The sequence below is a fragment of the Meleagris gallopavo genome, chromosome 5, assembly GCF_000146605.3.
Source record: "Meleagris gallopavo isolate NT-WF06-2002-E0010 breed Aviagen turkey brand Nicholas breeding stock chromosome 5, Turkey_5.1, whole genome shotgun sequence".
Classification (NCBI taxonomy): Eukaryota; Metazoa; Chordata; class Aves; order Galliformes; family Phasianidae; genus Meleagris; species Meleagris gallopavo.
Window position 1 is genome coordinate 49,179,450 of NC_015015.2, and position 27,851 is coordinate 49,207,300.

Here is a 27,851-nt window from a genome sequence, read left to right on the forward strand (position 1 = left end):
TTTTGGTACCAGAAAGGCAGCCAAAAAGGACTTTATTAATAAGAGCATGTTAATTGAATTTAGTCCAATCAATCACATTTTCTTTCGCCAGTGTGTACTCAAATTCACAAAAGATGAACTACATCACCCAATACAATTTTGATGCATACTCTCTCTCTCTATATAAATACTAATTTATAGCCTCAGAATAGCCAGCATTATTTTAAGAGCACCTTGCCAGTATGTTAGGAAGGTGCAGGGAGAAGAGGAGAGAGAAACAAGTAGAGAAAGCAGAACTAACTCAGTGATGCACCAATTCTGCAGACTAAAAACTAGAACAATCAAGTCTTGCAGGCCAACTCATACCAGTGTCCTTCCCATTTCTTAGTCAACACTGCTCAGGATCAACTCCTAACATGCCAGCATTTCACCAACCCCTTCTGAAATATTATTCAAACTAGCAAAAAAAAAAAAAACAAAATCACCAACCAAACAACCCAATAAATCTATTTTTTTCTAGACATCATATTTATTCAAATAATATTCTGTGTTATTATTAAATGTGTTTTACATGCAATCTTGTTGCACAACACTGAATTGCTTTTCAAATAGGCAGTTCTAGATGTCACCTTGTTACACAGAAGTTGGAGCTGAGAATGTCTGCTTTTTAGGCTGCTGATTTCCATACTTGATACTTGAGAAAACTTACGAAAAACGTTAAGAAAGGTTTAACAAACAACCCAATATGTATAGAAATCCTGCCAAACTTAGAAATTTTTCCAACACAGACTGAAATGACTACTTTTTAACCAAGAGCTATTGATTTCAAATTTATTACTGACTCTTCACTAAACTGTTGCTCATGAGTAGTATTAAGGCAAAATAAGAACCTATTCTATCTATAAAAATCTATGCCTGTCAACATAAATTAAAGACATATTTACTTCTTAGAATGAAAAAAAAAACGTATTTGCTAACCCAGAATACTAGGCTATTTCATTTTCCTTTCCCAAAAACCTCATCAGTAATTTTCCATTGTTAAATTTATTCTATACTATTGCAGTTCTAAGTCCTTTCCAGATGCCCTTACAGTCCCATAAGAGTCAAGCTCAGTAAGAACAGAAGACTACGGAACTTTATACACAACTGTGCACAGTTTTTTTGTTGATTTTTAAATAACACCATTCACAGTGCCACTAGAAGCAAGAGCCAATCTCATCCAACACATCTCTACTTTTCTGTTTTGCATGCAGCTCTTGCTTGCCTAAGGGAACACTGCTTCTCTTCAGAAAGGCTTAATGCCTCATCTCTGAGCTCCACTGTTTCCTATCTACAGCTAACAGGTCATATAAGCCTTCAAATGGCCCTTGAAATCCTCTCCAGAACAATCATTCTTCTTCCTAATCCACTGCAGTTGCCAAGCAGTAATTTCTTGGACATTCATGCATGTTTTGGTCTCAGAAAAATTTACTCCTATTGCCACAAGAGGCATTCATTCAATCTCACTCAAAGTTGTAGTCGGTCAGTTAGGCAGCCACCCTCCTTGGAAATGGTGCAGTGGTGCTTCTGGTGAGTTTCTCTAAACACATACAATTTCAGAATCCCCACATATTGTCTATATTTACCCACAAGAGTATTACTGTCTATATTTCGCTGTAAAGTGACTGAAGTCAAAACCTACTAGCCAAGTGAGATAAAATGTTAGCCTAAAGCCCACTTCTCCTGAGCACTGACTTCAGCTACCCATCATGAACGTGCTTGCACATCCAAAAGCAATATTCACACAACTGAAAACCATCATTACATCATTACTCCTGCAGTTTGCATTTCCTAACTTCTTGGTTACTGAAATCAAGCTCGAAGGTCATACGTAGCCTATAAGAATACAACCCACAAGAGTTTCCAGTATTACCATCATTTTGCTTTTTAATTGTTCTATCATACATAATTGCTAAATCTGAAAATGAAGAAAAGGATAGGGATTTCTACTCGATCAAGAATCTTGAAATAACAAAATATCTACCAAATGTCTCCCCTGCAACACTAACAGCTTTTCTAAGAGGTAACCCAAAATAGAAATACACCTTCCTGGCCTATTTCCTCATACACAGAGTAAGGAATGTTATATTCTTAAATGTTACAATCCAAGTTACACAATTGTAGGTACTGGTCTGGAATATACTTCCTACGTGCAGGCACAATTAAACAGGTTCACTCATTACCAAAAACCATCCTCTACCATCTGAGGATCAGCTCAGGTAAGCAGATTCACCATTATTATGGGCTTACAGTGAATACATTTTGCATAACTTTTAAACATTTGCAGAGAATTTAAATTGCTTCAAGCATCTATGCTGGTTTGGACAACTGTAGATAAATATTCATGAAGCGAATGAGAATAAGTCAAGAAGCATGATTAAAACTAAAAGCTTTACTGAGAAGCTAGTCATATAAATGCCATTGCTTCTAATACGAATCCATCAAAACTTGGTAACTAAAATATTATATAGCTTATGTAATTATTATTCATCATACAGTAAGCATGTGCCCACAGTAGCATCCCCGTGGCTAGCCATCTGTATTTGTAGCAATGTCTTTAGAATTAATTTAATATAACTGCATACATATTTTTCAAAAGTAAGATGACATTTTACCTATGCACATAATGCAGCTCATGTATGGAATGTATTGCAAGCACCATTTCACCAATGTAGAACCTTGCCATATCTTCAGGAAGTTTGTCTTCAAACTTACTGAGAAGTGTCAGCAAGTCACCACCAACATAGTAGTCCATCACTAGATACTGAAAAGGGAGAAATAAAGCAGTTACATACTGAAACACAGCTGTTAAGAAAAAGATATGAAGTTCATCAGTTAACTGCTGAAACAATAATGATGATGATAGAAAATCATTCCTTCGATCTTTACTACAGTGATGCACAGTGGGGAAAAAAAATCTAATATCACGAAAAATTTAAGTAGGTCATCAGTGCTCAAACTGAAAATTTCAGATGGGAAGAAAAAGAAATTAAAAATAGGAATTTGTAAGAGAACTTCAGTGCTATATTATACATGAACAGAAAATACTTGATACCACTTGCAGAACAGAATTCTTTCAGACTGAAAAACAATAAGTAACATTTTAAGGTTTAGTTCTGTAGGTTTTTGCCTGAATTGCACGTCTATTATCAGGTGCTAAAATTTGAGGAACTATGCGTTTGAATGTTGGATATTTATATTATACAAACCAATTGCTGAAGGAAACTCTTAACAGAAGCACTAAGTAACAATCCTTGCTTCTTTCAAATCATACTTTTTATTAAAATTTCACTAAAAACTTTTCTGGAACACATTAGTGCTCAACAGATGGATGCAGCTTAGTTTAAAACAAACATTTCATTACAAATTTTAGCCTTGGTACATTTCAATACTACTAGTGGTTCCAAAAGTGGAACTTAGTACATCAGTATCATCAAGCGCTCATCTTGACACATGCCACATCACAGACGCACAACAGAGCTGGCAGGAGCTCCATGACACCATGGCTGGGATTGCTCATAAGTCAGAAATGCTGTCATGCCAGAGGCACTACAGCACTTGAAAATTTAAGAAATCAAATGTTCACATTCTTGGACATAAATGTATTTCAATGAAAAAGTAAATTGCCTCTAACAAGGCCAACCAACCATTATTTTATCTCTGGAAAGTACCAACATGCACATGGCATCACGTGAAACTACAGGACTCAGACTTGTTAGGAAATACCCTAATCTCTGTTTTATAGATGGAAAAACAGCAATACACACCTAAATCCAGGGCACCACTCAAAGCATAATGACTTGAACATTTTTGTTCTATGATTCCCAGGATAGAATACTATTTCCTCACTATCTTTTGGCTTAGAAGAGGGCTTGAGAAGGCCTACATTTTGATGTTTTTCTGCATTTCATTATAGCTTAAATCATGAAATTCACCTAACAGATTATGTTGAAAGCAACCAGCATGTACTACACAATCCAATAAGGAGTTTTAAATGTTTGCTGGAACACGGTATGAACACAACAATTACGTTTGGGAACAAAAAGTTACAGATGGGAACCAGAGGTGTTCTAAAATGAATATTGTATCATGCTATTTTTTTTCAAAAGTGAAGTTAAGAGAGTTTACAGAGCCTTCTGTGGGAGCTGAAATAGACTGCCTGTCAGGAGACACGGTAATGCACTTCTCAGTTCCCAGAGTTCATAAGGCAGTGAGAACTCACTTGACCATGAAATGAGGGGAACACTTGAGACCTCTTCTACAAGAAAGTCAAATTTTATTAATCATCTTCCCCACAACGATCTTCTTGCCCAGAGGCACTTCTCCCTTCATATAAGGTTAAAATAAAGGGTATTATGACACTTAAATTTAGACATACTGCATTTCTTCCTGGGAAGTGGTTACATCAAACAGGGAGGGAGGTTGGAGATCAAAAGGAAAAAAAAAAAAAAAAAAGACATCAAAATACTAATAAGGAAACTTAAAGAGGCTGGCAACAGAAAAACAGAAATCTTTTGTAATGAATAAGAAAGTATTTATCTTTGAATTCCTGATAAATTACACAAAAACTCACAGATTTAAATTTAGATTAAGAACTTCAGGTCACATATGCATTTTGGATGTGCACAGACTAAGCTTTACCTACCCGCTATCTACCTCAGTAGAATAACCAAAGGCTTACTTAATTCATCTTGACTCTGCAAAAAACTTTCTAGGTACCAGAAAAAGGCATGCTAACATTTCTACATAGTGTCATTTAAGAGCTGGCTGTTCAGAAAAAACTACCACATTTAAAAAGTAGATGAGCAGAACCAGAAAATCAAACTCTAGAACAAACACATTTTGTAGAACTTTGTGTTTCATGCTTGCATTTAATTTCACCATCATAACGTGCTCTACTGATACTAAAGAGAGGAAATAAAACCCTAACTATTTCTAGAGACTCCAATGGCATTACTGCTTTTCTGTCTTAATATATTATCATTATTTGTCTCATTCTGAAGTCTTACTTCATGCAGCCAGGGGAGGATGGTAAAGCCCTAGGTGTGGAAAGACTCCTCTCTGGTTTTGCGTATAAGAATCATGAGCTATAATGCACAGATATCAACGGGAGCAGGTAAAAAGAATCAAGAGCTTTCCCTTCCAGAAGGGTTGGCAACTCAAGCTCTGGTGTCTGTTCTCATTTTCTTCTTAGATTTGTGGTCCACTACACAAGAGTAAGGACGAGTAGCAAAGCTGAAAAGTAAAGCCAAACTGAAGAGGTTCTGTAATGTGGCAGCACTCTCCTGAAATGTGGAAAAATACGGCTATAAACTTCAGATGAGCAGAGGTCTGAACAGAGATCTTTCAGCCCTGGGCAAGCTAACTACTAAGAGAGCCTGGGCCACAGCCCACATTTCTGGATGAAAGCTACTTCCTGATGTGTTTTGTCAACTTGCCTTTTTCTTCAAACATCGTTTACAATAGAGTAACTAAAATGCACATACACTTCATCTGTTAGTACCAGACATTTACATGAGAGAGATGGATGCTGAGTAACAGACCAAATTGGAAGTTAGCATCTCAGCACATGCAGTACCAGACCTCAGGCAAGCTGGCAATCTGCTGACTTCAGCTGCCAGGCAGAGTTGTTGCTTTCTACATTCTGGATCTTAAATTAGACATTAGCTGTCTAAACTCTGCTGTCAAGTGAAACTTCAACATCTACAAGCCTTTGGGAACTTGGGGAAATGTATTACACTGTTACAGCTTACTTGGAGCAGGTTTTCATAAAATGGTATTAGCAATACTGTACCTCTCCCTCCATTGTCATTACTATTGCTTTCTGTTACTACAAGTAAAAAAAAAAAATTCTTAGCCCCATTTTCAGATGCTGCTTGGAAATATTACATTACAGTATCTTGAGTTATTTTTATAAAAGTCTGAAGGCTGTTTGATTCTGAGGGAACTTGAATTTATGAGCAATCTTCCTGAGGCAGTTCCACAGATAACTAGATTTTGAGGGGTGGAAAATGTGGATCTATCATAAAGTATTAATAAAATGGAAATAAGACTGTAATTGAGCACCTAGAGACCTGATGTGCTTGTCATTGTGAAAATACTTTTAAGATGATAGTCAAACTAGCATCTCTGAAAAATGTTGAGTATTATCTGACATTTTTTATGCTTAGTTCCTGAACTCATTGGAAAGTTTTCATCAATAAGCTCATTTCTTCTTTATAACATGACCAGCACATTCCTGATCTCTGTGATAAAGCTAAGTATAGTTTGTATGTCATAGTAAGTCTCAATTTTCCAGTAACCATCACTTCAGATGACCAATCTGCTGGTTTAAAAGCATTTCACTGAAATACTTTTTCCTGAGTCTATTTAAGATAACAATTTAATCACTCTTTTAAAATAAAATGTTAAATAAATTTTGCCATTTTTAAACAAAGCCTTGAATTTGAAACTTTAATATTAAAACAGTTCTTATTTTCACTGTGTTAACATCTCCCCTAAATTAATTAGTTGCAATGTTGTCCAGAAACAAACTTAAGCATGATATATTTATGCAAGAGTAGATCAGTTAAAAAAGTGCTTAGCTAAACCTCTGCAGACTGTAGTACTACACAACTTTCTCACTCTCTTACATTTACAGTCAATCCTTTGATGTTTTTCTTCAAGGAGAAAACAAGAATGCCAAAACACAGCTGCAAGGCATGAGTGGACTGATTTATTGCACCAATACACTTAAGTATACAAAAAATAAAGTTCTTTCATAACATAAAGCTTTTATTTGCTGATGAATCAAACATACCAAATAGTTCTCATCTTGAAAGGCATAGTGCAATGTAGTAATCCACTGGCAATCTCCATTCACCAAGACATTTCTCTCTTCTCGGAAACAAGCTGTCTAAAGGAAGTGAAGGGAAAAAGCCATTGTCAATATCAACAAGTAGTTTTCACAGGATGAATATATGTATGGATTTTATGGGATTATTTAAAATTGCTGAACAGAGGCCTCTAATTAATTAGAATTCAGACTGCACAAGTGACATGTCAAGGAATCTCTGCAGGCTTGTAGTTAGAGATTCAGTCACACTAATCCTGACTGTGACATTAAAAAAAAAGTAAAAACAAAACAGCAAAAAGAAAACCCACAAACCAGTTCAAGCCAACACTAAATCTTTTTAAAATGTATTATGGAACAATGTTAGGAAAATTATAACTTGTCACTGTAAGTATGGCTCTTCTGAAAAAGACCTTTGTGAAAATATAGTTTCTTTTGTATACTTTCCTTGCATTGCACTTCCAGCTATAGACCTTGCAAACATACTATAGGGAAATGAACAAAATTTACTATTAATGTCTTATCTTTGTCCAGTATAATACATTCCCAATTTCAAGAATCTTCACTTCACATAGCAACCTTCAGAGAAGCAAGCCCTGTGTAGCAGGTTTTCTTAGTATATTTACATAAAACCACCTTTCATAACCTCCAAGAGTCCTCTGAAGAAAAAAGAAAAATGTTTTTATTGGATCAGTATTATCAAGACGCAGATCCTTTCACTGCTCTCCATTCTGAAAGCAATTATTACAACATCCAGTAGTTGCAGATTCAGGTTTCAGGTTCAGGATAAGAATTGATTTTTTGTCACTGCCAATTGTCCAGACGTCTTAGAAAATGTACTGTGGAAGAATATTCCTGGGAAGCTGAAGCCTCACCATATACTGATCGCATCTTATAAACCATCTCAACTGTAATTCTCCCCGTAAGGAAGCAAAAATCAATTTATAGTTCTACTGAAAAGCTCCATACTGGGGTCATATTGTCAAGTCAGTAATTATTGATGCAAAGAGATGTAAATTATAATTAAATGTTAACTGAGTGATTTTCATGTTTACGAACAAGGCCAAAGTACCAGTGTAAAAAAAACTTGGCAGCAGGAGAGTCCCAAGTAATGCAATCCTCAGCCCCAGCACCACAGCCCAGCAGCTCTCGGTTGTTCTGGCACTGCTGCCCGGGGCAGCTGCCAGCACACAGAGCTAGTTTATTTATTTTCAAAGACATCCGTTTGTTGATCCAGTTCACTGCGCAAGCTCAAACTGTGAGGGAATATTACCAACACTTCTAAACCAGTATGCTTCGGAACAGTTTGCATCGTGAATTCTAAGTTTCAAACTATCCTTTTCAACTGACACTAGCACAAAACATCATAGAATGATTTTGGTTGGAAAGGACCACTATGATCATCTAGTCCGACCATCCACCTACCGTGACCATCTTGAGACAGCACCTTGAAAAAGCATGTCAGGCTACCTCATTAGCTAGTCAGGATTTGGAACTGTGAGCAGTAACACACTAAAGACTACACAGTTTGTTGTCAGAGCAATAAATACAAATGCTCCACACCATCAATGCAAACAGCATGCCTATTCTTTTGCTTACAGCCCACCTAGAGATGTCAGCTGATAGTCACTAATCTTTTTGCTGTCCTTTAGTAGCTTCCAACCATATGTTTTTTCTTGCAGCCAGTGCACAAATTAGCACTATTTATATAACTTTGTGCTATGTTTAATGTCACACAATGCTTCTATTACATAAACCATTGTAAGAATGTTTCTTAGTGGATAATAAAATTCTTCAAGTCTGCTTTTCAGTGGAACTGCCCACTTAAGAGGCTATTGTATACCTGCAGGTTTCATTTCAAAAATTAACAAGCTTTACCACATTTGTGAATTTCTCATTTCCCAAATGCTTTATGAACGTGATATGCAGGTTACAAGCTCTTGCTTACCCAGGAAAGCCAAGCCATGAGAACAGGAAATGACAAAGGAGCACAGCAAAGCAGACAGCTGCCTTTACAGTTCTGCATAGATAGGGAAATCAGCGGAAAGAGGACTCAGCTGGATTGTTACTCATCCCAACTATGCACTGGGAGAACTACCACTCCTTGTAGCTCTTTCTTGATAGACAACCCTCTTTCAGCTCTCGCTTGCCTAACAGTGTAGGAGGATTTAGTCACGGAATATGAAGACAACAATTTGTAAAGATTTCTCTCCTCGGGACATCTCTAATGCTTCAGCTATTTAGCTAAATCTCTTAATTAGGTCACTTTAAAAATGACTGAACGACTGCATGGTTGTATTTACACTGGTTTAAATCCTAAGGTGCTTTTTGGGAACTAAATAAAACAAATTCTAGACTGAGCAACGAATTCATCCCACTGAAGTCTGCATAGAAATGGCACTGAATTTCCTCCACAAAGACACTCAACTAAGAACCAATGATGCAGCACAGCCTGGAGCAGAGTTCTCCTGACAGCTCCAAGGAGAGCGGAGCAGCAGCGGCTGCCACTGCCTGTGGAGGAGAGCTGATGGACAGAGTGTGACTAAATCAGCCCAGTGCAATGTGAGGGAGCTTAACGAGAGACAGGGGATTTATTCACAGGAAAAGAGGTGGAACTGACTCACTGAAAGGAAGGGAGAGACTGGGAAGGGTGGGCTGGGGAGGGGAGAGGCATCAGGATGGGGGCAGAAGAATGGGACAGGGAAGGGTCAGTAGGCTTAGTCTTCAGAAAGTTCCTCACCTTTGTCCCTTAACAGAACTGCTGCAAGTAGTGATGCATTACATATATTTCCCCATCAATTCTATTGCTCATTTAACTGCTTATTTATATAGTACTTTTGCCATAAGGTTTTTCCTCCGCAGTCTAAGAGTAGGTATTCTATGTACAGGCCACTTACAGCACAGCAGGTCCTTCCCTCACCTATGAAGTACAAATTCCCATTTATGTAATTTGTTGTGACAATGTACATCTCCTTTCATAAAAACACTCTTTTTCAAATAGGCTTACTCTCTTAACATGTTTGTTTTACAATTTGAATCTGTGGTTCCCAAGTATTTAGTTACAGTTTTACCAGTTATCTAAATCCTGTTACGAACTGAAGGATGCAAAGCTCCTTAGTATATACGCTTTCAGAACACAAGAGAAAAAAGAACCTTTCATAATGCATTTGTATACAGCTATGAATGCCATAGTAGCACCAATCTCAGCTTTCCTGTAGTCTTTAACTTGCCTTCACTGTAAACAAAAATCTGGCCAATAAATTCAGGGTAAGAACTAGGGCAGACTGTCTGCTAAATGAACACAGTAATGCTGAGAACAACAGATGCCTGGAAGGGACTGTCAGACCTGATTGCATTAGAACAGCTTAGGACAAAAAGAAAAAGAATTCAGCTCCTATGCTCATGAAATAATTCTTCCTAATCTGGAAGAGTATCAATGTAACTTTCCTTATGCTATTTTAAAAATTCTCTGCATTAGAGAAACATATTACTTACCTCTGCCCTTTTGAGCATTTCCCATTTATTTAGAATTTTCATTGCATAAATGCGCTCTGTACACTTCATTTTAACAACTGCAACCTGAAATAACAAGATATCTTTGTTTAACAAAAGCTCAGTCACAGAAATACAATATTTAAACAGCTTAACATTCACATGGTGTTAATTAAGTTACTAAAGAATCGTCAGCAATCAACTCACACAGACAAATTACAGCTTGATTCTTTGCTCCCTCTATACTCCTCCACTAATACTATCTACTTGATGCACAACACACCATATGTGGTCAGCTGTTCATGAGCAAGTACAATGGAGACGATATAGGAAGAGTGTGAAGCTTTTCCTGTGACAATGTGTAGTAAAATCGTATTATTTGTCAAGAACAAGCAACACTTGTAACACCATGCCTGCAGACAACAAAGGAATGCTCAACGGGGCAGTCTTAGAAAATGAGGAAGGCTGCTGTCAATAGAATTGCACTACATTTGACTAATTTGTTCTCACATTTCTGGTTTCAGAAACTTGAAAGATATTTGCAAATTAAAATGCTTTTGTGCACTATATGCAGATACTTAAAAAGAAGTGAAAACAGTATTAATTTACTTATTCATCATCTTGCTTGAAGCATTTCACTATGCATCCTGTGTATTAAACTTGCTTAGACTGGCCTGTTAGGAAAAGCAGTTGTTTCCTACGGCTTTGCAATGGAAGAAAAAAAATGCAGAATACTGAAACTTCAATGCTTGAGAATGCAACGACTGCATTTGGGTCATGACTTGTATTCTCCAAGAACAAAACTAATTCTTCCAGTTGTAAAGCCATCATTTCCACAAAATCCTTGTTTGGCAAAGAAAAGGAGGAATCACAACTAGGACAGCAGCATTTTCTCAGGGCTGCACAGGGTCTGCCTGAATATTTCTGCTGCTGTCCAATGTAAGAAGCATAAAATGCATCATCTTCCATTGCCTCTAATAGAGCTTTGAGTATCAGTGGGAAAAGTGACAGCAATTGCATCACTCTCTCTTCTTCTGTTGGTTTACAACTATCATCTGTAAGGGATTCAGGGGATGCAGCAACTCCAAGCAGAGGCGGCCCATAAACCAAGACTGAAATAGTGCAGAGCAACACTGACCCTGAGGAGGGAAGAGAGAAATGCAATACCTTACTGTACAGAAACTCCAGATGAGGGATGGGGAGACTGCTCTTGCAGTAACATGAGGATGAGATGCTCACATTTAGGCACTCCACTCTGCAGCAGTATACCTACGCCTCCCATCACTCGGTAGGTGAATCTGCTCACCAGGTCACACCTACAGCTAGCATGCACCTGCACAGAGTGATGTAGTGGAAAGAGATCTTAAGGAGAAAACTAGCAGAAACACATGAGAATTTAGCTCTAAATGCAGCTGGGAAAAACACAGTGCTCTGAGGAATCCTGTAAGGTGTGTAGCATATCCACAGCCACAGAGCATCTCGGCCTCTCCTGGTCTACAAATATCTCCAATAAACACTACTCCAAGAGGAGAGGATGGATGAGTAAACATGAGGAAGCCTTAACCAAGCACAGATGGAACTGTACAAAGCTGCCCTTTGGTAATGGCCTAAAACACTCTGCTTTGTTCCCAGCTTTGTCACAGCCTTCTAGTTAAAACCTATTGTAGCAGTCTCTCCAACCACAATTAATAGAATCATTTGCCAGATGCAGCTAAAGGTATGCTGTAAATTAAACTGTGCATTACAACCTCTGGGAAACTGTAAGATGTTGACATATCCTCTATATATGTTAAATTCTGTTTCATACAGAACTTGATCACTTGGGAAATACCCCAATCTCCTCAAGGAGATCAGAGTAGAATACAATTAATTGCTAGAAAAGAATGAAAGCTGTGCAGCAGAAACAGTTTATAAGTTTTGCATTGCAAGCCCTGACATAGCAATAATCAAGTTTCATTACAACACAGTGCTTGAAGTGCTCAGCCTTCTATGTACAAACAACACACAAAGCAGAATGCAGACATGCATCTGTTGCACTTCATTCTAAGCCCACTACTGTTCGGTAGAACTGCAGGGTAGCATGAGTTTAACACTAACCATTAAGGTGTAAGGTGAGCCCAGCATTGTGGAAGGCACAGCTGAGAAGCTTAAGAAACGTGCTGTAAATAAGGTCCCTTACCATCCCAAACCTCTTCATGATTCTATCATTCTATGCAATTGAAATTCATGAAGATGATGAATAGAGAAAAACAGTTTTTCATTTCACAGAAATTGAAAAGCATCAAATGAAGTAAAAAGGTAGTGAGATGAAATAAAATATCATTTTCTTGCTACAATTCTGGAACTCTACAACAGGTCACTGTGACACGTAAGTAACCATTCAGGATATATTTAAGTATGCTCTTAATGCCCAAGAAACACCCATAGTAGTAGCCTCAGGAACTCTCAGGAACTACTGATTATGGAATGCAGGTGTGGTTAGGAAGTCCCTGAACCCTCAGCTGCTGCAAGCTGGGAAGGAGCAGTTCTGATCCACCCCTACAATTGTTTTCCCATACCTGGCCACAAGGATGGGGTGTGGGGTAATTAATCCAAATACACTTGACTCACAAAAGCTACTTTTGATACTTGTGTCAAGCTACAAAATAAAAATTACAACATGTCTAACTTTCATATGCTCGGTTGGAATGGAGCATCGAAGTTTCTGAAACTAAGCAATAACAGAGAAATGTGATTCTGTTTTATTGAGGAAGTCTGCAAATTGATAAGGAAAAGTTTCAGATAAGAGGGGTTCAGCCCTTCCTCCTCAGCACAGCCCTTTCCAAGCCTGGCACCATCCCTGGGACTCTTCATGCCCTCATAATTCATGGCAACAGAAACACTGCAATAAAGCTCAAGTACCTTTCCTCAGGGACATCAGAAAACCTAATGAATCCTCCTGCCTACGCTTCAACCATCTTAAGGCATATACATGTCAGAAAAAGTATGAGAACTGGAGCTAAAGCAGTGAGAGCCAGCAGTGATAACTACTATGCACACACTATCAGGTTTGTATGAATTTCTGCCATTCAATTCTTCTAGTACCTTTTGCCTCAAAGCTCTGCTTCCCCTGTACTGCAATAAAATAAAAACGAACCAATATAGCTGAAATAACCCTTTTACACTTTGGCAAGAGCTCAATTTTTTGTTTCTCAAATGGTCTCATAAAGGCCTCTTGCTGCATTCCGATCTTCAGAAGCCATCTGATATTGACATTTAGGGTGGTAATGTGTAAAGCTATCCCAGGCCAAATTCCACCTTCTCTTCTGTCTCGATGAAACCTATAAGGTAGGAACCCAAGCCAAATCAGCCCCAACAAACATGAAAGAACTTCCCAGAACTGGACTCTGCCCTTTGAGTGACCAGCAACAGTAAGCAGCATTAAATGACAAATTTTGTTTTATGTAAATAGTAAGGATGATCCAAGAAACTGCAGAAATTATTTAAATGCAAGACTGAATTTCCAGAATACATTTAAGACAGTTAACAAAAACTTTTTACTGGGAAGCATATGGATTCTTTGGTGCTCAACTTCTTGGAAATCACACTGATTGTGTGATTATATAAAATATAAAAAAAGTAAGTTCTCATTTCTAAAGGAGATGGACAGACATATAGTTGACAGTGCTTATGCAAACAGCTCGTAAGGACAGGCTGTCATGAAAAAGGCACACGTGATACTGCAGTTGATAGGCACAATACACCAACTGGGATGGGGAAACGTTACAGCCTTGTGGAAACACAAAAACTACTGGAAACTCCACATACAGCCACACCTCAGAGAGATGACCAACCTGGAGCAGGTATGAAGGAGGGCTATTTAGATGGCCAAGGAACTGAAGTGCTTCTCATATTAACAACGGGGTAGAAAAAGCTTTGCTTACAGGAAGCAAAAAGGGGGACATGATTGCTACCTATAAATAAAATTGGAAGAAAGGACAACACTAATAAGGATGATGAAAGAGTTGCTTAGTCTAATGGACAATAAAATTACATGGATAAAATGGTGTAAAATTGCTACGAATTAACCTTTGGCAGGAACTCGAAACGGCTGCAGACATTTGAGCAGAGGTTTTAGACAAGCCTTTCATCCATGAGAAGAGAAAATGTCATTTCAGATGTAAACAATTTACCTGTAATGTCTTGTTACCAGGCCCATAATTGAATATTACAGACATTTCCCCCAATTAATGCTTCTAGATGCCACTTTTACACTCCTATTTCTGTCTCATGCTCTTGATATCTTCGGTACATGCTACTGAAAAAACAGTAGCTACTGCTAGAACTGCTTTACTTTCCCAACACTCTTGGATATGAGAAATATTTGACACATATCTCATCAGTTAACAGTTTAAATACTGTGTTGTGGAGGAAAAACTGGTCTGGTCTGTTTACTTTTTTTTTTTTTTTTTATGTCTACCCCAGAATTAAAATGAGCAACCAGAGTATCCTTGGTGATGTTCATATTCCACGGTTCACATTTCCAAAGCAAAATAATAGTTTTTAGCAGACAGCACGGATCTCTGTCTTGTGCAAATAAGAAATAATTTCTAAGTGCCAAGAAGAAAGATTCTGCAGAAGGTGGCCCTGAGCAACGGCCGGGCTCATCCTCAGCAGTCGGCATGTGGATAAGTGCAGTGGCACGAGGCAGGTCTGTCTGTGTGGGCTGCCCATCCAGCTTCCTGCAGCTGGCCTGCCTCCATGCAGCCATCCAGCTGGCAAGGGCTGTAGATAGCAGCAGTCTCTTCTGAAGCAATTTCAAAAGAAAACAGCTTCTTCGTCCATTTCTACTTCAGAAAACAACTTGTGAAGAGCACAGTGTGGTAACGCAAACCTAATTAAATATTTCTGGGGTACTCAATAGCAGTCACCAAGATATCTGAACAGGGGAGGCAACCTTAGTGGCAGTCTGTAGGCTCAATACATCTCTGGTTAATTTCTAGATGCAGACAGGAAACTGAACATGGGACCCCAAATCTGAGATTACAGTGCATACAAAGCCTGAAGAGCACTGCCTCACACTGCCAACAGTGATTGTCAATAGCAAGTTCAGTTTTTGCACGCTCTCTTCAGAGTCTAACTACGTTCTTAGCCACATAATAATGGGAACCACATAATTCATCAGAAACCTGTGGAACGCAGAATCAATCCTGTTCTCCCAACCACAATTTTATTTTCTTCTTAAACACTTTTAGATGTCTTGCTTCCAGCTAGGATGCTAAGCATGTGTAGAGGTAACAAGCATTATTACTAAATGATTGCAGGCATTATCCTAGATTATTTTTACGGTCCCTTCCAACCTAAACCATTAAAAGAAAAAAACAAAAAAAACAAAAAAAACAAAAACAAAAAAAAAACTTGGTCACATGGATCAAGTCTGCAAACATTTACAGGAAAAATATTTACAATCTATCAATAGGTAAGTGATGCTTACAAGGGACACTTTAAGAATTTTAGTTATTTTTATGCTAAGCAAATTCCACCCTTCTGCTGCAACCACAGTAAGGGCTGCTCACTCAAAAAATCCTTAATGAAAAAGGGAAGGAAAACAATTGTTTGGATCCGATATTGCCAGATTTCCAGGAGGTGCCAGCCACTTTATACAATGCAAGTTCCCCAACAACATACATCTTGACAGAGTTCTTCCCTCAACAGCAGCTTGCTATTGAAATGTGCTCATCTACTGCCAAGCATCTAAATAGCCCTCCATACAAAATAAGGAAAAGTGATGTTAAAGCCTTACAAGTACATTACTAATGAGGTTAGCTGAAGCTTGCAAAGGAGCAAGTGCAAGTATCTAGGGCCACAGTCCTCATACACAGGACACTCGTCCTCTCTATCCCTTAACCACATTCCAGCACTAGGAATCCAAGTTTCCTTAGCAGGTAGAGGCAGCACCAAGTACACAGACAGCACATCCTAGGTTGGTCTGGGTTTCTCAGGTAGGCACAATCCCACAAAGCCAAGTTTCTTATGACATTTCCTTTCAAATAATGATCCACGCTGTTTCCAGACAAAAGGAGCAGACAGCCACATGCAAATTTCAAGCTACAGAGATATATGTATTTTTAAAAGTCTAAGAACTGGAGTAGTTTTCCATTCTGTTCTTATAGTCTTTACACTTTCTCCTAGACAAGGTGCATTTTCACTGGTTAACAAGACACACCTGACCCTTCACAGTATACTCATTCTTGTTAATGAAGATAGGACACTGAAGTCATGAATAGAAATGAGAATTAAGATTTCAGAAAATAATTTTAATTCTGATTTTATTTTGGAGGCTTTACCATTATTTTATTCCTTCTGGAAGTTTCCTGTCTGCATGTGAGCCCCCCCCCCCAAAAAAAAAGAGAGAGAGTAAAAGTAAGATGTGGGCACTCAGAAACATTCCAGCCAGGTGCATACACCTGCATACACCATATGAGATGGCTAAGAACCTTGAGTAGTTTATCCATCATACACTTAACATTTCAAAATATAATATCATTCTAGCTGTCATGGACACAAAATCAAACTATTTCAAACTATTCTTCGTAGCTGTGAAACTTCTGAAGAAAATTAATGAAGTTCTTAAGCCAGTGACTCCAGGACTCAGAGCCTTAAATATTCCTGTAAAGGATATTCAGACATGTAGTTTACCATGCATGCAAAGTAGCTGGCTAAGTTTATGAGAAAAAGAGAACTGTGTGTTTTGGCAGGTGGCTTCAGAAGAAATGTCTAGGTCCTGAGCTAGGCTATTTTTGTCTTAGCATAATAATGAGAACTTTAAGAAATATTTTTTCTTTTGCTTTCTCAATTCCCCTTTGCTCTAAGAACTTTCACTCAGGTGGTTTTGGATTACCAGCTGTTTTCTTCTTCTCATATTGCTGGAAAAAGCGTAAAGAATCAGGCTGAGTTATGTGGGTTTGAAAAGGAAAAGGAAAGAAAAAGACACTGGCAGAGAAGTTATGGACTGGGGATTATCAATCTGTCTTTAATTAGATACTGCTCTGTATGGAGGGACACACATATGCCATCTCAATCTGCTTTCTGGTCAAGGATTCTGTTTTCTTGGTTTTTTGCGTGGCAAAATTGATCCTGACTAATAATTACTACTATGTCTTCATTTGGGTTAAGCTATCTTTCTTCAAAGCTACTGATTTATGCAAAAGTTCTCTAGTAAGACTGAAAACCTATGGGGTTCTCAAAGAAGTTTAAAGTAGCTAAACTGTGGATGTAGCTGCTATAGACATTGAGGAGAATGGAATGTAGTTTTCAACCTTTTTGAAGTCTGGCTCATTTAGCTGTTCAGCTTGTTAATTTAAACTACTTATTTCAAGTAGTATTTCAAGGAATATGTTTAGTTTAATTTCGATTAAATTCTTTATGCACTTCAACAAATATAGTATTTTGCAACCATATTTTGAGCAAATAGGTTTTTGTTTGTAATCAAGAAAAAATAGAAACCTTATGAATAACCACTATAATCCCATTAACTAATCTATAACACAGTTCCCATATGTGTATGAGCATACCATGGGAAAATTACTTTCTGGCAAGTGGGAACGAAGAGCAGTGAGCTTCAGATCAGTGATTCCTGCACAATTTGAGCTGATCAAACATTTTCAAGCTCCTACAACTGTAAACCTTTTACTTAAAAGACAAATAAGACAATGTAAAACTGAAAGATAACTAATGCTTGTGAGCTCTCACAGCTCCAGAAGGATGAAATAAAGATGCTTTACCACTTCACTTCTTTGAAATTTCAGATTCACTGAGTTGAAGTGGGAAGGGGCAGAATCTACCAGTTGCTTTAGTCATGTCACGCTTTTCCAAGTGAAATGATATGGAAGACATTAATTTGTGCACCCCAAATAGTATTAGCAAAAGTTTCCACAGTGAATTTTATACACCTTTTATCCTCCTGATCCAAAGCTAAGGAAAGCCATCCTAAATCTCCTAACAAGTATAAACAGAAATCCCTGAAAAGTTAACAGTCATACTTAATCCGCTGCTGTACTGAGATTTCCAGTTGGGGAAAACTCTAAGTGGAAAAGATCATCATTTTGAAAAGCACAGAGCAAGTCTTCCCTTAAAGTTGTAACAAGGCTTTGAAGATTTACAACATCACACAAGATTTCTACTTCATCGTGCAAAAGCATGTAAATTATCAACATTTGTCTGAGTACATTGTCTATAACTTAAGTACAAGGTTGCCTTCAGAAGCATTCCACAACATAGTTCCTCTCCTGCTAGATATCAGAACTTGAAAAAGCATCAGGAAATGAATCCTGTTACTGTGTGCAAGTTACAGAGCAATGTGAAAAGAGTTTACTGTTAAATATTCATTGATTTTAGGATTAAGAGAAATATTCTGGCAAAGGCATTCCTGATTCTGGCTCCATCTGCAAGTCGCTAATGAAAGGTTCCCTTGTCCTGAAATCATTTTTGATAGCTATAGCATTCACGAGTTTAGTTCTGAAAAGATCCAGAAACCCCTTCTAATCCCGCCAAAAGACAAACCACCAAAACACTAATCTAAAATTCTTTAGATATCAGATCTGGTCACAGTCACTACAGCAAGTAATTTGGCACAGCAGGACCAAAAAAAGCAGATCAAAGTAGCCCATGCTGAGCCTTCCATCAATACTATATGGAGTTCAAGAATTTTCCTTCAGAGTGTATCCAGTCTGGTCTCCTGGACCACACATGCTTTGATGCTGCTAGAAGAGTTAAAACCAGTGACTGATTTTTATGTACTCAGTGGGGTCAGAAGCACATTTTGTGTATACTTGGAACAAAGGTACTCATTTAGTTTCCTCCAGAAGAAATCCAGGTCACACATAGCAAAACCTTTCTACAGTGGGTTCACTGTCTTCAAAACTGTGCTATGCTACTGCTTTGAATCAAAACTCTTAACAGACATATAGACAATTACTTATTTTCTGTGTCCCTTAATCTGGTCATAAACCTTTTTGCTCAGACTTCTATTCTACACTTAATTTGTGCTTTCAGTCCTTCGTTGGACTTACCAATTTGTGTTTCCCATTTCTGTTCTTCTCTTCTCATGTGAGCTCCTGCAGAACTATTCTGCCTAAAATCCGTGTCCAAGTAACAGATTACAGACAGAACCTAACACTTAAATGAAACAACCAATTGATTGTAATTATTTTTAAAAAACAAATATTGCAAGTCATGGAGTTCAAACTCCACTAGAAAGTTAACTTTTATTTTACTCATCAAGATCTTTGTATTTATCTGGACATTTTACTTAAAACGCTCGAGTTCTTGGAACAGCAACGTTCACTGTGACTACATACAAACTACAGCACTACACTGTTAGAGGATGGAAGTATTAGAATATATTCTTGAAACACAAATTTCTGTCTCCATAGGTGTCTGTTTTTTTCAAAAGCAGTCTCTGAAGAGTTTAAAATATTGTTGATTTTGATATTACTTCATCTACTACGAAGTCCACATACACACACAAACCTTGCTACTTTCCGAACCAAGGCTGAGAAAGGTCCTGGCATTTTTCTAACTCCGTTTGTAGTCTGCCTATGATAGCTCTACCTCACAATCAAACACTTTGTGAAAGTCTGACATACAAAGCACACCATGCTTGAGAGGAAAGCCCTGCACAGTACACAGTTCTGCTCTCTGTGGAGACAGCAGCTGAAGATAAGCCTTAGCCAATGGCAGCAGAGGTTGCTAAGTGCTAATAGGTCTGAGTGAGCCAATAATGGCTGTCACTACATTTAACTTTACTGCTGTAAACAACAAAAGAACCTTCTTGAAAGAAATGTAAATTTTTTTACTTCCAGAAATCCTCTACATAATCATCTGTTTTGCTGACAGCTATACCTTTAGTTATGTGTACTCAAATGCAGAAAGTGTTGTTTTGAGGTACTACAGCAGTCTCAGGTATCCTGTGCCTCCTAGAGGGAATATGCTCACGAACACTTTTGCCAGGGTCAGGCTCTCTCAGGCTTCTGTGATTGATGAGACTTTCATTAAGCATATTAAGAAGTATAACTTCAGTCCAGGGTTCTGGGCCTGGCAAGTCCTCAAAACACAAGGCGTTCCTATCATCCCAGCATGATTCAACTTGCTGTCCAAAAAACAGATCCAGCAGCCTTTGATCTTCAAAGATGACACGGAACAGCCTCTGAGGCAGCCTAATGCGTCTTTCTGCATTACCAGATTGCTACAGAGACGGGCAGATGGGTGGAGCAGCCTTTGCATTCCTACCATAGAAGCAGCCCAGTTGTGTTAAATTACAGCAGCACAGAAGAGTAAGTACATATGGCAAGTGGGAGAAAGGATCCCATAGTCAGCTGTGCAGCTGCTAGATGGGACCACTCAGCTCTCACACACTGAATAGGAGCTTTGCTATAATGAATTAGCTAATCACAGGAATGGCAGAAGTAGACACCAGAAGCCCGACTTCAAAGTAAATGGCTAGCACCCACATTTGCAAATATTTTAATTTAGCTGTGTGAATCTTTTGTCTTTAGGACAAATGCAGGTCAACCGCACCAAGAAATCAGAAGAACAAAGGATGAGAGCTATGTTACAAAGTATCTTACCTCACCAAATGCACCTCTTCCAATCACTTTTATAATTTCAAAGTCATCGCGATGAAGCTGCATCTCCTTTACCAATTTCGTAAATGGTTTTGCTGTTTATGGGAAAAAAAAAAAACAACAAACAGAAAACTCAGTTATTAACAGAAATTTTGTAAATCAAGTTAATCCATTAAACAGAAACTTGAAGTACTTGAAGCATACATGGTTCACTTTTTCAACTATTAGTATACAAATAGGAGAAAAAAACTGCTCTATGCAATTAACAGTTAGAATTCTTAAACAAAGTTAAATTCCCTAAGTAGTCAAGCCTTCATCTTACGACAAAATCACTGTCTCAACCTTCTGTTCTAAATTAACTCATCTACACCATTTATCCATCACCAAGAAGCACGGTGTGTGACACAACCCTACTAAAGTACTGGTGATTACATGACTACACAGCCTCCTGGGGCTGCAATCCACAAGAGCAGTACACAAGATTAAGTAGAACATACATAAAATTAGATGAACTTTTCTTATTTTACGACAAGAAAACTACAGATTCTACTACAACTCACCCTAACATATGGATGGGCATCATCAACTTCAGCCAAGTTTCCACAACCCACTCACAGGAGATAGGATGTATTTCATGAGGCCACATGGGAGAAAAACCATCACCAAAAACTCATTGCTGCTAATAAAATAAATATCTGTACTGAAGAACAACCATGAGGTTTTTTTTGTTCTTGGGAGAGAACTTGAATTTGAACAAACGGAAGAAATCGTGTCTGCAGGGAAAAGCACTAATCCTATATCCCTAGGAAGTGGATATAGATGGCAGGATAAGCAGAACCCATGTCCTTCACCACCATTTCTATTTGAGGACTGCACAAGTCCTGTCAGTCCTGCTGTTTCATCTCCATTTGTTAGCAGAAGTAGTATGGAACAAAATGACTTACTTTAACCCATGGAAATGAAAAAAAACCATTTTCCCTCCTAAAAAGAAGTTGCTATTGTTACAAGCTATTCATAAACCTCATGAATGTTGGTATTTAAGTATTTAGCAAACACTGGTGGTAATAAACACAGTAACTTCCGTAGCAACTCTCTTAGAAAATATAGCACTGAACACAAACATCTGAATGTGCAAAATGACAAAGTGGATAGTACTTCACCCCAATGGACAAATTCAGGTCTTTTCAAGGTATCTAAAGTTTCTGAAAAGTAAGTAAAATTTGAAAGTAGAAACTAACATGGACAGAATCTCATCATCACAGATACCAAAATGGAGTTTATGTAACAAGTGAGAACCCAGAGGAGGCAGCAAGCCAGTAATTCTCTTAAACTGATATTTGCTTTATTGACATTTTGGAGCAGAACACTGTTTATACCAGCATGTAGCCCGCTGCTTTCAAGTACTGGATTGCACAATTCTTACTTCTTAGTAAGTTACATCAAAAAAACATTTCTAGACTGCTTTCCTGTTTTCGCCTCAGGACTGCTGCTGCTCCTCAGATGCCTCGTATCCAAATTAGCAGCGTACACACAACTAGCAAGATTGAGGGTGCACAAACTTGTTCCACAAAGTATCAGAACACCATTTGCCATTTGTCCTTGCCAGGATGATGCCAAGCAATACACCCACTAACACAGAATCAGTAAGGGGCTTCAGACTTCTTTTTCTATTTTATAAATAGGGAACTGAAAGTAAGGTCTTTTTTCCATACACTGGAATGAATTATTACATTTTAGCGATTAGTTTTGATCCCAATATTAACAGTTGGAGTTGATGTAATACTTAATGAAAGTATTTTATCCTGGCAAACAAAAGCATTAACCGTACTGGGGGTTTTTTTGGCAGCAACTACCGAATTCTGTTATATATACTGTTGTCAGGGTAACTCTAGCTCTGAGTAACTGCATGAGCTTGTTTATTCACAACTGAAACTTTAAGCAAAATTTGGGATAGGCGTTCTACGTGCAATGTGTTTGTATGCATCACAGTGTTTTCACTCAAACTGATTTGGCATTATTATACTTGCACTTGCTTGGAAGAAGGATGTTCTCCGTAAGTACACGAAGGGGGGAAAAAAAAAGACTACTAATTTTTAGGAGCCAAGAAACGCCTGCTTTCAAGAATAGTATACAAAACAGCCACTGTCTATGTTTTGATCAATATTCATAAATTGAATGAGATGCCAATATTCATTTCTTCACTGAAAACCAAGGTATATAGGAAAGACATCATTCTTTCCCACCAAAAGAATTATATTCCAATCATGTTCTCTTCTTTTCCTGCTAAATGGAACCACGATGCTTTGTTTGCACAGAAAGAAAACATCAATTTGAATAATTTGAAAACATAATTTGAAGCCCAGTCATAGGTAAATAGGTTTGCGATTTAGGTTTCTTGCATACATCTACACCACAGTCAATTATGGCATCCAATAGAAGATGTTTGCAGATGGATCCATTTAGAAGGACAAGACGCTGCAGGAAGCAGCAGCAAGGTGATGTGACATGGCCATGGGGCAGCCAGGTGCACTCCAGCCCCAGCCAAGGGCAGCGATGCTTTGGAGCTGTACTTTCCCTTTAGATTCTGTTAATAATTTACTCTCTGGAATCACAAAAGGTAGCGCCTTTATGTTGTAATGGACCAAAGCCTACTTGTGGGCTCGTGGTAACTCCTGTTTCAGTGGTGGAGCAGTCCAACAGCTACAATTTGAGGACTCCATGTTTTGTTTGGCAATACAAGGTTCCAGAAATTCAGAGTCACAAAAATCACTGAGTGGAAGCTGCCAAATGTTCAGGAACATCTGATGTTTTGTTATTATTGGCAACTTTGAGCTTTAAATAAATGTGACAACTGTAAGAAACTAACACAGAATCACAGGACAATTTTGGATGAAAGGGACCTCAGGAGGTCTCCAGACCAGCCTCCTGCTCGCATCACTGTCATCACTGATTTCAGAGCAGGTTACCTGGGGTTCTGTCTGGTCAGCCCTCAAAAACTTCCACCACCTCTGGGGACAACACATCCATATACTGTGCTGCCCTGCCCCAGAGTGTCACATATCAGAATTGATCTAGGTTTTAAACCTATATAATGAGAGGATAACATTCAGACAGACCTGCCCAGAAGGCACGTCTAAACCATCTGTCGCACAGAAACCACACTCCCATTATCTACCTACTCCCTGTACAAAAAGGTATGGTAGGAAACTGTGAGAATTGCACAATACTGATGTCAAAGAAACAACAAAATGATGCAGATAACTGTCTGGAGAGCCACACATCAGGCAGATCCAATATCTCATTTAAGATGATGTTTTCTTTGGAGGCAGAACATGAAAGAGAAGCAAGTTCTACCATTTCCCTCAACCACCCCTAACTTACATTATAGAAATCAAGTAACTTGCTTGCCCTTTGTGCACCCTTTTCAAAGAAACAGCATTCCTGTGATATTGCTACTAAAACAGCAGGCTGACAGGTTTAACAAGTTAGTGCTTGTATACATGTCTTGAGATACCCACACCCAGGTAGCCCCAACCAGCTTAGGAGGGCTGATAAATACCTCTTATAACCTACTCTCCCGAGTTTTAAAGTACAATCCTCTCTCTACTTCATGGTGAAATTTTCCCTCTATTTTCGAAGTGTAAATTTTTGCTAATTCCTCCATCCTTTGTTGATTCCAGCCTTAACTTCTTCCAATTATAGATCCTTGCTTCCCTTTTCCTGTGCTGGCCTGTTTCCTTTTATCATCCACCCCTGCAAAAGCTCTTTTCCTCACTGTGGTTTCCTAAGGAAATAAAGGATCACACTTTGGCAGAGTATCCATTCCTCCTTTTCCCTAACTTCTGATCCCAGTTCAGATACTTGATTTCCTGTTTATCAAATTTCACTTAAAATGTCCAAAGATACTAAGTTACTCTCAGCTTTACGAGAACCGAGGGTGATAGAAAAGACACCCACTGTGTCATCTTGATGAAAGGAAAGGCTGTAGCAGGAATACAGTTGGGCAACCCATACATCTTGAGCTGCAAAACGGACATATCTTGTCACTCATGGGCATGGAGGGAGCTATAGGTACAGTAGGGTGGCAATGAAACCCCCAAGTCAAGAAAGAAAGCATGCATCAGAAAAGAGAAGGCAGCACAGTGGGAAGGGTGAAGGTTGTGCCAGTAATGGAGGCAGGTCCCAAATCCATAGGAAGCCAAACTTCAAAGTTCTGCTGTTTACAGAGAAAGGTGACATTTTGTGCTCTATGACACACTGCCTGTTGAGCATTTTACTTGTGCCATGTCCCCCCTCCCATTTTTACAACATGCACTACACACACACACTCTACTTATTCTGCCTGCCTCTTACTCAATGATCCGACTCTTCATCACTCAGCATTCATTACACAAGCAAACTCAGTGGTGCAAGACTTCGGCGTTTAATCCAATAATAACCAGAGAAGCACTGCCTAGTTCCCATTGCAAGGCGTTCACAGATCTTGCAGAAGAGCCTCCTGAGTAGGACGCTGCTCCATGCTGAGCCATCAAGTCTCACGGTTGGTCAGCGCTTCGTTCAGTGACACATACTTGCGCTAGCACAACACCAGCAACACCTGAACTTTCTTGAGATCGATTGCCAGTGAGAAAATTACTAGGTGGTAAGTTTATTAATAAAGTTGAGATTGTATTAAGAAACTTAAAATTGATGTACAGATGCTTTTTAAAGAGCAAACAAAAACAAAGAAATGCCAGATCTTCACTGAAGACGTAACTAAGTCACAGGATTAGCTTTGTTTTACAAAAGTCTTCTGACATAAGTAAAGTACAGTGCCAGACCACTTGCAGTCAGATATCTCGATGGTGCTTGGATTTAGATCATATAAATCACATCAAACTCCTCAAAGATTTAAATGGACAAAAACAGTCATTATTTTGGTACAAACCAAGACCATACAGTCCATGGTTTCTGCACTGTGCTCCAGGAGAGGCTGTATCAGTCACAGAAAAAGTAATTCTGGCATTTAGGATCTGATATAAGTACCTATATGAAAGAAGTATTACCATTCTGAAGGATAATGGCAGCAGGAAACGCCATGAAGAAAAAGAATTCAATAGCTGCACTGATACTGATTCTATTGGCATAGCTAACTTTGCTGGCAGAGTTGTAACGTATTTACCTTGAAACATCATCTGTTGTCACTGTTACTCATTAAGTACACTTTTTGTGGGCAAGACCCAAAAGCAAGTAGCACACAGAAGGACTCCCTTAGCAGCAATATGCTATCATTTGCCAGGACGCTGATGAATGCTACCACGAACACTCAATAGCTGGCTCACTGCCCAACTAGCCCATTCACCTACAGTGAAAGGCACTAAAGATAACACTGGAGACAGGCAAACACTGAAGAATGCACAGATCGTTCTGAGCAGTCCGAGTGGCAAAACACACTGCCACTACAACTGCTGCCAAAGCAATGGCACTTCTCTGAGACCTGCACAGCACCAGGGCTCTAGCAGGCAAAAGAGGAAAAAAGCACTGGCTTACATGTGCAAAACAAACATCCGACAACTATTTCCTATGTGTATCTGTAGGTGTCTCTGAAAGCAGTGCCTCCTATTTCCATAGAAACCACAAGAGATACAAAAAGCACAATAACACTATTTGATAGTGTTTTGTAGCTGAGAATTTTCTATCTCACATTGCTTCTGCCACCACTGAACTGCACCACTCACCACTTCACTGCACCGATATCCACTCCTCTGTCTCCTTATGGAGCATCTATGAATGTCAATGGGCACCACTTTCTCCACATGGAGAAATTCAATTCCACACCTTCAATTCCACATGCACAGATCAGACCTGAAGGTAATGGCATGTGCTGATGCAACAATGGATGCATATATAGCTGAGGAACTTTGCATGCAAAGTCTAGCAGAGGAGGAAGCTCACTGCAAAGTTTGATATTTCCCATCTGTTTCCCAGCTGCCACCACTGTTTGGAGAGGGAAAGCTGCAATGCCTTTCCCCAAAGCTGTCCTGCAGACTGAGCACCAACCACACATTCCTTATCAGTCTCTTCAGCTTCAGAGACTTAATGACTACTGTGCAGGAGCCCAACAATGTCTGCAGCACATGATTTTCCAAAGAGTCAAACAGTAGATCTTGCCTTATGAGATTTTTGTAGTATTTTCCTTCCTTTTAACTGTTGCAAAGAAATATGAATACTACTATTCCATTATTCTGCTGTTAAACAATTGTCAATATCCAACACCTTTTAAAGTTTCATCTTCAACTTTTTTCCTTATAAGGTTCAGATTCCACCCAGAAAATACACTTGCATCAAGTCATATACAAGCTCACTGAATTACAGGTTTTCCCTGGGACTGAATCTCTGGCTTTCTAGACATTTAAGACAAGCAAAAGGGGAGCCTGCATGACCACTTTAATCCAGGAAATCCATTCTGCTGCTGAAAGACTTCCTCCTCATTCCTTCCCACCATCGCTCCACTTTTATTGTTTGGATCATCAGTAGTGCTCACGTGGTACAACAAACCAGGAAACATTTCCAGGCAAAAGCTAACTTGTCTGTCCATCCCCTCCCACCGAATCATTCACCCAACGTGACTCACTCACAGCTGCAACGCTGGAGCATCAGCCCGGGGCAGGCTGCAGGAAGAGACTGGAGATGGACAAAATGGCCTTTTTTGGAATTAATGTGGACCTACTTCACACTGCAATCAGCAAGCGTCTGGCACGTGAGCATTTCAAGCCAACCTACAGCGCACTAGGACAGAATCTTCCAAGATGTGTGTCAAAACATTGTAAGAAATGCATGGCAACAAACACGGAATGCTGGTTTTGCTTAAAGTAGCTTTATTTGTTCTGGTACCTGAATTTTTCTGTACTCTAAATACAAGGCCA

At 38.8% G+C, this 27,851-nt stretch overlaps 1 protein-coding gene across 1 annotated transcript in view; it reads right to left on the bottom strand.

Annotated features, from left to right (window-relative positions):
* CDC42BPB (CDC42 binding protein kinase beta) overlaps positions 1-27,851 on the bottom strand; it is an 87,854-nt gene that overhangs the window by 42,348 nt on the left and 17,655 nt on the right. The window contains 4 exon segments of the mRNA XM_010711937.2: positions 2,634-2,782; positions 6,818-6,913; positions 10,346-10,429; positions 20,950-21,041. Of these exon segments, the coding sequence (XP_010710239.1) occupies positions 2,634-2,782; positions 6,818-6,913; positions 10,346-10,429; positions 20,950-21,012 (392 nt within the window). The 5' untranslated portion in view covers positions 21,013-21,041.